The 12,097-nt window shown below is 47.1% G+C and overlaps 1 protein-coding gene and 1 non-coding gene across 2 annotated transcripts; one reads left to right on the forward strand and one right to left on the reverse strand.

Moving 5' to 3' along the window:
- TRNAP-UGG lies at positions 1-72 on the forward strand. Its single transcript has one exon. It is a non-coding gene; the product is annotated as a tRNA-Pro (tRNA).
- Positions 73-632: 560 nt separating this feature from the next.
- LOC124680717 (beta-galactosidase 11-like) lies at positions 633-4,395 on the reverse strand. The gene is made up of 11 exons (XM_047215774.1): positions 4,093-4,395; positions 3,814-3,926; positions 3,649-3,715; positions 3,410-3,502; positions 3,151-3,294; positions 2,825-2,919; positions 2,641-2,746; positions 2,449-2,533; positions 2,216-2,334; positions 1,777-2,132; positions 633-1,689 (listed from the first exon to the last, which is right to left on the reverse strand). Exons 1-11 carry the CDS (start codon positions 4,393-4,395, stop codon positions 633-635), a joined length of 2,538 nt encoding a protein of 845 aa, XP_047071730.1.
- Between the last annotated feature and the right edge of the window lie 7,702 nt (positions 4,396-12,097).

The following is a 12,097-nucleotide window of genomic DNA, read 5'->3' on the forward strand; positions in this document are numbered from 1 at the left end:
GGGCGTTTGGTCTAGTGGTATGATTCTCGCTTTGGGTGCGAGAGGTCGCGAGTTCGATTCTCGCAACGCCCCTTTTATTTTTTATGAAAGTTCATTTTTCAACTTAACGATTTTTCAAGTGTCAGTGAGCTAGTCTGTTCATTATTTCAGAACTTATTCACCAGATCGTTTCCCTATTAATTTTTGCTGATAGTCAATTCTTGTTGAAACGGGTAAAAGACCGTTTTTGAACGCGAGTCTGATTTTTCTTCAAATTTCAAGAACGATTTTTCAAGTGTCAGTGATCTAGTCTGTTCATTATTTTCAGAACTTATTCAGTAAAATCGATTCCCTATTAATTTTTGCTAGTAATAATCAAATTCTTGTTGAAACGGGTAAAAGACCGTTTTTGAAGAACGCGGGTCTGATTTTACATGTGTCAGTGAACTAGCCTGTCCATTATTTTCAGAACTTATTCACCAAAAAATGGATTGACTTTCATGTTTGCTTCTCAGCGTCCATCTACTCCTACAATTCACAGGAATGAACAAATTAAGTACAACATGCACGCATCCCAAAAACAACAAGCATGAAAACGACAGCGGCGGCGAGGAGGAAGGAGAAGGCTATGATCTATATAGGAGGGTGTTAGCTTATTGTTCGGCGGTCCTCTGCCTCTTGGAGCATTTCGCCTGCACGGCGAGCGTGGCCGTGGTGCCGGGGCAGTTGAGGTCACCGCCGTAGATGTCGTGCGACACGACGAGCTCGCAGCTCTTCTTCCCTACGCACGCCTTCTCCACGATCTCCTTGGCCTTGGGCGTGTGGCAGTTGCCCACCGTGTAGTTCCCGCAGATCCCCAACGGGTTCCCGTAGCTGGCGAACACCACCTGCTGGATGGTCTTCTTCTCCGGGCACGACAGCACCGCCCGCGGCTTCAGGTCGTTCGTCACCGCCGTCAGCTGGCTGTCCTTCCTCTCCCACGACCGCACGTGCCCGGGGTTCTTCTCCGAGATGAAGCTGCAGATGTTGTCCCGCTTCACCGTCAGGATCATGATGGCGTCCGGCTTGCCGCCTTCCTCCTCGAAGAGGGTCAGCACGTTCCCCGTCGGCTTCAGGAAGCACCGCGGCACGTGGTACAGGTACTGCGACGGCCGGCCCAGCGCGTGCTTGTACGAGCTCCAGTACCGGCCCAGGCCTTCGCCGTTGACGAACAGGATGCCCTTGCCCATCGGGTTCAGGTCGATCACCACGGGATCCTCCCCGGTGGGCATGTCGAAACGCCGCCGGTACCAGGTGAGCGGCTGGTCGAACACCGCCGGCTTCCACTGCACCTGGCCGCCATTCTCCGTGTGCGCCTGCTTCAGCTCGCCGTCTAGGCCCACGATGTGGCCCCACCCGTTGTCCGACAGGTCCAGCGTCCCCGTGTTGAGGCCCTGGATGGTGACCGCGTGCACCCCGGCCTGCCGGTGCTCCAGGTAGGCGCCGCTGTCCTGCATCCCGAGCGTGCTGGAGAGGATGGAGACGTGGTTGATGCCCACCCTCAGCTCCACGGGCCTCTCCAGCGTGAACGCCTTGTTCATCTTGGTGCCGTGCCCCGCGCCCACGTACTTGCCGTTCACGAACGCCACCATCGCGTGCCCGTGGCTGCTCACCTCCAGCACCGGCGTGATGTCCCGCCGGAACGGCAGGTCCTCCGCCTCCAGCTTGAAGCTACAGCATACACATCGGCATGCCGATCATCAGAGAAGACTGACGCGCTTGCATTTTGCAACTGCTGGCGTGGAGCACGAAGCGTACCTGGTGGTGTACCAGATGTAGTCGGTCTTGTCCTTGGTCAGGTTGTAGGACTCGAGGGGCCTCTCCGTCCGGACATTGGTGAGCTTGTAGGTGGGCACCTTGTCCCCCTCCGTGTACATCTCCCACACGTTGTTCTGCACCGTCTGGTCCGTGAAGTGGAAGGTGCGCTGGTTGTGCTGCGAGTTCACGTGCTGCGTGCTGAACACCACCGTCTTGCAGTCGCCGAGGATGCTCACCGACCGCCGCGGCACGAAGTACTGCTGCCCCCGGAACGTCACCGTCCCGTCCTCCTTGGTGTTGTGGTTCGACAGGAACGCCACGCACACCTTCTTCTCAGGGATCTCGAACAGACGCGCCTGCATATATATGAAGCGGCCAACGGCCATCAGAAACACGGTCTCCATCAATGGTGATCGTTCACGGTCAGATTCGAGAGAACCTCGTAGAGCTTGCCCAATGGCTGCGAAGAGGGGTTCCCCCAGAGGAGAGCCTTCTTGCACAGCCGGAGTGCTTGGTGCAGGTCCCTCAGATGGCCCCACTTTGGCTCCTTGTACATACCTGCAGGTTTTGTTCATAGTTGAGCAGTGAGCGATCTGAGGATACATCACCTCGCTCGTCAGAAAGCTACATAACAAATTCTTGAGACTTCCGTTCAGTGAAGATGAATTTTACCGAATTCGTCGAGAGGCGCCTCGTCGTAGTATCTCGGCATGACGAATGAGGCGCCTGTTCTTCCAAAGTTTGTTCCTCCATGGTACTGTTCAGAGAGGCAACCGTGCAATTCTGTCAGAAATACAGTTATATTCTAAGTTTCTAACAACGCAAAAAATAAATCCTTGTCAAGAGCAGATTACTCATGTGTACCATGTAGTAGTTCACCATGCTGCCGCCCACGGAGAAGAACCGCGCCACGGCGAACGCAATGTCCTCGGCCGATCTCTGAGACGGCGGATCACCGAAAACTCTGTACCTGTATACACCAACAGAAATAGAACAGTTTAGCACACTCTACTCTCTTAAACAATGAACAAGGAGAGATTCAACTTACTGTGCAGTCCAGTTCTCAGTCCATAAGAGGGGCTTGGTCTTGTCGGTTGGACCTGGCCATGTATCTCCGCAGTGTCTACCATTGCAGGTGGGGATCTAGAGAGGAACATGATGGTATGATTTTATCAGGGTAGGTCCTAAATCAAGAAGAGATTCGTATATACCATCATATATTTCCAATCTACTTGCTGCAAATTTAAAACTGTTTATACATTTGAACAATGAATGAACCTATAATAGAGGAAACAAGGAATCACACCCTGCCATGGTTCATAAACTGATCATAGAAAGAGCATAATAAACATGTCTGATCGTAATAAAGTTTACCACTTCATGTGGAGCTTTAGTCTGCTTGCACATGATCCACGGCACCCCCGTGCCGGTGCTGATGGCCATCTTAGCTGCCCAGTCGATGTACCTGGTTCCGTTCTCTTTGAATGCCGCCTCCATGTGCTGGTACTCATTCTCAATCTAGTTTTTGCAGAAACATTTCGTCAGAGAAGCAAATAACTTCATGATCAGCATTCATCAGGCCATCGATTAATACGTCGCCGGAAGAATATAATCAAGGAAGGTAATGTGGTACCTGTGCCAGAATAATAGGGCCTCCTTGTGATGCGAAGAGCTTGGCATCCTTGAGCTTGGTCACTATCATAGTCACAAACTTCTGCATGAGCTTCTGTATAAAGAGAAAACCCAAAAGGTACATGAGCCTGAAATTATCTCTACATGTACATAATTTTACTTCCAACTTGTATCTAGTATTTGATATGTCTGCAACTGATAATTTTGTGTGGCTTGATGTAAGAATGTCAGATGGATCACCTTGAAAGGCTCATTGTCTGTGCGGAAGACGATGTCAGGGACCTCCCGGAGCCAGTAAGGCAGCCCTCTGGAAGAATAAAATCCTCAATTAAAACGGAGAGAGATGTTGTTGCAGAAATCGATCAAGAGACGCGATGAGATGTGAAGCAAACGAGACGAACAAACCCATGGTTCCATTCCGCCTGAACGAAGGGCCCGATCCGGACCATGGCGAACATCTCATGCTCCTGGATGAGCTTGAAGAACTTGATCATGTCGTACCTCCCCTCGAAGTTGTACTGCAACCAAGCGATCAATCCATCGATCGATCGAGGAACGCATGAATGGATGAGCACACGTAATGGAGGTTGTACACGCGCGCACGCACACGCCAGGGGCGCGCGCGCGTGAAGAGCGTGAAGAATCACTGAATCAGATGAATGAGGCGGAGTGCGTGACAGTTACCACGCCCATCTCGGGTTCATGGCCGTTCCAGAAGACGTATGACTCGATGACGTTGAGTCCGCCTTCCTTTGCCCTGGAGATGAGGTCGGCCCACTCGTGCGGCGGGCTGCGCGGGTAGTGGATGGAGCCGGAGAAGAAGATCTCCCTCCGGCCGTCGACCATGAGCGACCGGCGGTCGTACGAGATGACGGTGCCGGGCTTGGTCAGCCCGTACGCGTCCCCGCCGCCGGCCGCCGCGAGCGCGATGACGGCGACGGCGAGCGCCGCGACGGCGGCGGCGGGCCGGACGCGGAGGAGGGACATGGCGGGCGGATCGTGCATGCGTGGAAGCTAGGGGCTTCGAGTTCGCGCTCCCGGTACTCCTAAAATAGGAGGGAGTTTAAAGGCCTGGCGTCGACGAGGAGCGGCCGCGCGGGAACGCCGGGACCGACGTGCGCGCGCGGTCCGTCCGTCCACGCACCGGCCACCGGGTGGTTGGTCTCGCCGCTCGTACGCGTGGGCGTGGGCGCGGGCGCGGGCGCGGGGGGTTTTCGTCGTGGTTTTGGGCGTTTTTCTTGATTGACTGAATCAACGCCCTGGATCGGCATGGTTTGCGGACGGGGTGTCGCCTGCATGCTACTGCTGGGAGAGGATTACTGAATTGCCATTTCTGACGAACGATGCAGCTGCTGAAATAAAGCCGTTTCAATTTATTCCCTTTATTTGTTCCCCTGACTTGGAAACAGTAATATGACCATGCCTAACCATTATATCATGCACGCCTACCTTCTATGGTGTTCCTCAAAATTTTATCAGATGTTGTTGTGTCATTCTACTCTCCTTTTACAATTTAAGGTGTTGTTTGATTCAAAGGATTTAGAAAACATAGGAATAGGAAAAACGCAGGAATAGTATGTCATGACTCATGACATATGAAATCCTACAGGAATGAAGAACGTAGAAATTAGTTGCAGATGTTGTTTGGTTGCACCACATGAAAAACACATAATTATTTTTATATGGATTGAGGACTTATTTGATTCAAAGGAATTCTGTAGGATTTTCATCTTTAGGAATTTTTGGGTGAAGCGAGGCACCCCTTTTTGCTGTCGATAATATGAAAATAACATTTCTGGAGGTACGGGCGGAACCAGGCCGGAACTTTTGGACTTAGGAATCATCCAAACATTATGGTACAAAAACTGCAATAAGTTTTTCCTCCGAATTCCAATTTTGATGATCTTGGGATCGTTGTGAAGCTTCAAACAAGCTCTACAAGATCATGCAGAGAATCAACATAATACAGGAAGGTAGGACAAAACCATATTATTAAAGATTTGATCTCTCTCTATAAAAGACTAACCGGTAACTGTGACACCCTAGACGCAACAAGTTCTCCATGCAAAACCTGTTTAGATGAACTAGAGCTTCTTATGAGAATAATGACAAGCTCTATATAATCGCATGGATACGATCCAAATGAAAACCCATAAATATTATGCTAAGGATGAATGGGTTTGATCTCTCTCCGAAAAATACGATCAATACTCATTCTCTGAGACCTCCTCTTAATATTATGGCTAACTATCATATAAACCCAACTAAAACCACAAGACCGGTAAAAAATAAACCCTATAATGAACAAACATTTGCCTTGCGCATTCCACTTGGTCTTATTGATGATGACGATTTTGTCTGCATCAAGATGAAACTCTTTTCTTGATTTTGCTTGCTTGATGAAAAATGTGTGGAGGAACATGTGTATTAGTTGGAGTAACATGGTGGTGTTAACTGGATATTTTTTTCAAGCAAGTTGGGGTAGGCTAGATATGAAACACAACATAAATGTAACGAAGAAAAAACAAGAACCTGAATGAAAAAAGAGAGTAAACTAAGATTCGGGCACATGGGTCGCTGATATCCATGCAGTCCTATCAAGAGCCAAGACTTTAGGTACATTTCAATCCCTCAAATCTCTTTTTACCGCTTCCACACAAGTCAATTTTGGCGTCCTCTACCCCTTCTAGTTTCCTCCATACTCCTTAGAATTCCATTTGTAACTAGAGCTTCTGTAGGCCTCCACTGGATGTGCCCAAACCATCTTAGTCAGTGTTGGACTAGCTTCTCGTCGATCGGTGCCACCCGTAGCCTATCGCGAATTACCTCGTTCCTAATCCGGTCCCTCCTTGTATTGCCGCACATCCATCATAGCATGCGCATCTCCGCTACACTCATTTTCTGGATGTGTTTTCTTTTAGTTGGCCAACATTCTGCCTCATATAGCATCCTCAGTCTGACTACCTTTTAGCTTTTGTGGAACCTTCTTCTCACAGAGTATACTAGATGCTTGCCGTCACTTCATCCACCCTGCCTTGATCCTATGGAAAACTTCCTCATTGATATCACCATTGCTTTGCAACATTGATCCCAAGTATCGAAATGTGTCCATCTTAGGCACTAGTTGTCCTTCTATTTGATCCCAAGTATCGAAAGGTGTTGACTGGATAGTGACAATAAATTCGAGATCCACTATGGTTTTTATCTTTCTTTTGTTATCTCACTAGGGATAAAGTCAATGCATGTGTTATAATCACCTGGTGGTAGCCAAGGTGGTCTTGTTTGCTCAAGGTAGCACATTTGATATTCAAACATCATGTTAAAGTACATAAGGCTATACCCTGTATATTCTTAATTCAAGACTGAGTGGAGTTTTTTCCTTTCTAGTGGAGTATAAGTGAGATGTGTTGCATCATCTTTACTTTAGAACTCTTTACTTTAGAACGTGATGCCCCTATGAATACTAATCAAACACATAATTAAGTTTCGTCAATATTATATCTTCTTTGAATTGATTTATGTCCAATACACCTTATGAGAGGGTAGACAAGTGAATCCATGAACCCCGGTCCACTTTTCATAATAAGAAACCAACTTCCAATGCTTTTTATTGCCTTTTATACTTTCTACATTAATTAAATTCGAAAATACAAAATTACTTTTACTATTAGCAAACACAAAAAAAGCCCAAAAATAACTTTAATTTAGTGTTCTTACTTTCTTGCCTAGTTATGGATTGTTTACTTTTATTTATTTATTTATTGTTTTATTTCAGTTTTACTAATACAAAATCTTGCGCTTGATAACCGCATGGTGGAGTTGGGGACACGAGCCAATCACTTTGTTTGGTAGGTTGCTAGAAGAGGACAAAGGAGTTCGATATAAACCCTCTACCATTGAAGTCCCAACGTGGTAACAAAGTTGTTGCCATCAAGAACAACTTTTTTGCACCGTCGCGGAGGAGATAATAAAGACACTCCATCATAACGTTCTCTTGTCAAGTGCCATCATCTGTTGATAAATAAGGGGCAGAGGGTTGATAACTTGTGAGCTAAAAACCGCTACAATATTGTAAATGAAATTAATTTTTAGTTTTGGCAACTTTTCACAGCAGTCGTTGATAAATAACGGGTAGGGGTTGATTCCTTGTGAGCTAAAATAGTTGCCAACCTATTTTAAATCAAATTAACTTTTGAGGTTGGTAACTTTTCACATTTACCGTTGATAAATAACATGCACAGAGTTGATAACGTGTGAGCTAAATACTTGCCAAATATTCTAAATAAAATTAACTTTTGTGTTTGGTAAATTTTTCATATTCACCGTTGATAAAATAACGGGTAGAGGCTTGATAACTTGTGAGCTAAAAAACCCACAAAATATTATAAATAACGTTAGATTTTGTGGTCGGTAACTTTTGACATCTACCGATGATAAATAACCGATAAAGGGGTCAATAATTTATGAGCTAAATAAGTCGACAAAATATTCCAAATGAAATTAATTTCTGGTGTCTGTAACTTTTCACATTTATTGTTGATAAATAGCGGATAGAGGGTTGATAACTCTTGAGCTAAAAAAGTCACCATATATTCTAAATGAAATTTATTTCTAGGATCGGTAACTATTCACATTAATCATTGCTAAAATATGGACGAGGAAATACATTTGTACACCCAAGCATGAGTGTGGGTGTATTCATCACCATTCGTTCACTTTGAGATTCGGACAAAAAAAAGTAAGGAGGAATCTATTTTTCCAGTCTGTGCATTTCCAACCATTATATCCCATCAGCTTTTCCGTAAGACAGGGCCAAAAGCGAGTCAGACGCTAGAATCCTGGAACGAACGAGCGCTGTGACTTGCATGTCATGGGTCAGGACACAACTTTCCTGGACACCCAATATTTTACTCCACGTGACTCCACCAGGGTGGGTCACTGCTCTCCTTTCTTCTCCACGGGAATCCAGCGATTCCTCTCATCTCTCTTGTTCTCCAGCGTCCTCCGCGGTGACGAATTCGAGTCGCTGGACCCGCGAGTGATGGAAATTCATAGCGCATTCCCGTACGAGAGCTGGAGAGGAGGCGAAGATTGATGCTCTTCATTAGCTTCCTGTACTGAATCATCCGAGTAAATGATGGAGAACATGATGTTTTCTTAATCGCAAGAGTTTGCAAGGCATTTCATTGATCAGTAAAAAAACAGAACCACACCTGCCGGGCAGGTTTGGTACAAGACGTGATTAGTTGCTAGGTGTCATCGGCCAAAAAGAATCCCCCAAAAACTATTGGTCACTAATTGCAAACTGACGACTATCTAGAAGAACATCCAGCTAACACCTGGTCTGAACTGCTAACTAAACACTACATGCTAGTAACCGACGACTAACTGTTGTCTGAAGACCAAATCAGAATCAAACGAGCCGAACGCGGAGCCATCGCTGCATCATGTTCCGGACGCCGTCATTACCGGTGGCTAGCACCTCGCTGTTGCCATCGTCGCCCTCGTCGACGGCTTGGTACCCAGCATCTAAAGAAGGGCCGCCGTCTTCGAGCGAAACCAAAACGGCTGCAAGCTCGACGCCGCCTGGGGTCATATTCTCCGCTACCTGCTCCTCCTCAACGACTTGGTCATGAGAAACCTGCGTTTTAGTGTTGGAATCAAGTCACTGAATCAACTAGAAAACAGCTTACCTTATCAGCTAGAAACTGCAGGATCCCTTCGTTCTCCGCCCCGTCGGCAGGAACTTCTTCTTCAGGGTTGTCATGGCCATCGAATCAAACACTCACCTCGTCGTCTGTAACCTGAATCCCTATGGCCTAATTCTCGAGCAAAATTTGCACGCCTGAAATTCTGCTATGCTCCCCATCCCAGAGCACAAAATAGAGAACAGGAGAGATCATGAACAATTTCGTACTACTCAACATTTTGAACACTATGATACTGGAAGTGTACTCGAATGTTTTACAAAGAGAAATGGATTGGAAGATTTCCTCAAAAAGAAAACAAATGGTAACTCGTCGATACCTGAGAAATCCCAAATACGAAAAGGGAACTGGCAGATTTCTCTCGCAGGGTAACATGATGCCGGATTCCAAGCTAATGTTCAGGCCACTAACAACGTATGAAATTTAGAAAAATGCACTGATACTGCCCTCTCCACGCGGTCTTTCACAATAAATTCTGAACACATTCATCCAGATGAACCGTGATCTAATATTTGGATCAATCGTGAAGAAGAATTAGGATAAAGAAGCACACAAATCGCAATGAACAAAATCGTGCAAACACAGAAACAAAATTCAAAGAAAAATCAGCCAAGACTCGTCCCTAGGCTCGTCGGGGCATTGGGGGCTCCGGATCCGCCCATCAACGTCGAAGGTGAGCCTGCCGGGTGGCGTGGGGAGCTGAGAGAGAGGGGGGAGCGTGTTAGACCCTATCTCTGTTCTGGCGTCATCGTGGGAGGCTGGCGAGATCCACGCATCGTAAGAAGACATCATGGGCCGATACGTTTCTCCCATTGATGGCGACGAGAAGGCACATGGACGAGCGGGTCGTCGGAGATGTTGGTGCAGACGGCGAGAAGCCGGTGGTACATGGACGTACTGTACCTGTACCTGCGGGTCGGCGGCGCGGTGTAGACGGCTCGCTGGCGACGGCGAAGGCGTACTGAACCTGCACGTCGGCGACGAGGTGTAGACGGCTCGGTGGCGACGGCGATGGCGCACGGCGACGGCCACCTTGCGAAGCACCCGGAGGAGGAATTAGCGAGCCGATGTCCTCGGGTACAGGGGACAAAAAAACTTGACGATTCACCCCCTTCCAAACAATGGGGAACTGTCCGCGCCTGGTGTTGCCCTCCCGGCCATTGCCTGCACGCAACACGCGTCACCATTAGTACAAGCTCCAAGGAAAAGGGGGAGAAGGCGACGATGTACTGTAGCTGCGTGTCGGCGGCGCGATGTCGACGGCTCGCTGGCGACGGCGACGGCGCACAGGGACGGCGCACAGCGAAGGCGTACTCTATCTGCGCGGTGTGGACGGCTCCCTGGCGCCGGCGGCGCGGTGTGGACGGCTCCCCGGCGCCGGCGGCGGCTACAACGAAAAACAGGGGACAGAGGTTGGGGATGGAGGACCGGGCCCCTACTACTTTCTGGATGATATGAGGGCGTCTCTGCCTGGGGATGTCCCCGACACGAACAGCACGGACCATGACGAGGGGCGAAAAGCCGGGAGAAAAGGAGCCATCGACGCGACAGGAAAATAAGAGAACTGGAGGAAAATGTTCCATCGACCCAGACTTTGCACAATCTCCAACTCCAAATGAACGGCAAAGAGTACACCCACACCCATGGTTGGGTGTACAAAATCCACACTCATATGGACGGAGGGTTGATAACTTTTTGGTCGAAAAAAGTTGATGAAACATGTCAACATGGTGCTAATTTTGAAGATCTCGTGGAGACTGATTTTGTTGGTGAAAATGAATCTTAAATCGGAGTTATTCTTTAATAAATAAAACGGGTTGAATTTTCAAATTTGGAGAGATTCTCGTTGGTATCAACAATTTCCTCTAATAGTGCATGAATTTGATCTGGAAGTGTAAAAATAAATCAAATTTCCGCGCCACTAATTTTTTCGGTCAGAAACCAAAGTTAAAAGACTAGAGGAGTATCCGAAACGGTGGGCCTCACGGTTCAACGGTTTGTCCGATTCGTTTGTTATTTTTTCAAGTTTAGAATAAGTTCACTTATTTACTTTTACTGTCTTAATTATAGTATAAAAAGGTGTGTCTCCTTGTGTAACACGAAAGACTCATACCTGAACTCGCCGGGAGTCTCCATGTTATTCTTTCCATTCTTGGAAGAACTTTATGTCAGAAACATTTTATAGCTTTCATCTAGCTAGAAATAGAAATAAAGAAAATGATTAGATTTCTTTTTAAGGAAACACGGTGTTGTCAGAAATGACTATGCAACGGTTGACCGCCAACTAGGTTGACCGCTAACTAGGATCACTCGTTTAAAGCTATTTGAACTAGGACATGCATTTTTACGCTAACTACTACTATTTGGTATCTGCTTACTTATGTTTGTCGTCAAACTTGAACATGTATTCTCGTATATAAATTAATTATGGGTAATGAGATCAAGGTTATATACTTTGAGAAAAACTTGTTTTTATGTAGTATGTACCTCCGTTTATGCCAAAATTATGATTGATATTTGTATTCATGGAAATATTGGCAGCAGAACAAGTTTAGAAAATTATTTCACAATTCCATGTGGTTGCATGAATTTCAGAATTGGTAGTTTTTGTAAATGAAATGGCCTCATTTTGTTATGAAACGAGGTAAATGAACTCGAGAATTCGATTGCCAAAGGAAAAAAAAACTCGAGAATTCGGTTGAGAAAAAGGAAAAGTCCGGGCAATCGTCAGCACAACAAAAAAAAAATGAAAAGATAAAACAAATGACGGCGGGCCCCACACAACATCGGGAGGGTACACGTGTAGCGCCGATGCGAGTAAAACCGAAGCCGGCAGACCACGACTCGACGGCGCGGAGCAGCCAATCGCTCGCTCGCGTTATCTCCTTCCCATTCCCGCTTGCTCTGCTACCACTGCTCCTCTCCTCTCACCCCACACGCACCGCGCGCCTCCGTCGCTCCGCCCCCGCCGATCTCTCTAG

This window comes from Lolium rigidum, chromosome 1, assembly GCF_022539505.1.
Source record: "Lolium rigidum isolate FL_2022 chromosome 1, APGP_CSIRO_Lrig_0.1, whole genome shotgun sequence".
NCBI lineage: Eukaryota > Viridiplantae > Streptophyta > Magnoliopsida > Poales > Poaceae > Lolium > Lolium rigidum.

Bases quoted from the DNA above. Each gene is read 5' to 3' on its own strand.
- LOC124680717 (XM_047215774.1), bottom strand. From the start codon at position 4,395: ATGTCCCTCCTCCGCGTCCGGCCCGCCGCCGCCGTCGCGGCGCTCGCC. The intron at 2,747-2,824 runs GTAAGTTGAATC...TGGTGTATACAG, and splicing joins ACTGAGAACTGGACTGCACA to GTACAGAGTTTTCGGTGATC. The intron at 2,335-2,448 runs GTAAAATTCATC...CAAAACCTGCAG, and splicing joins GGCGCCTCTCGACGAATTCG to GTATGTACAAGGAGCCAAAG.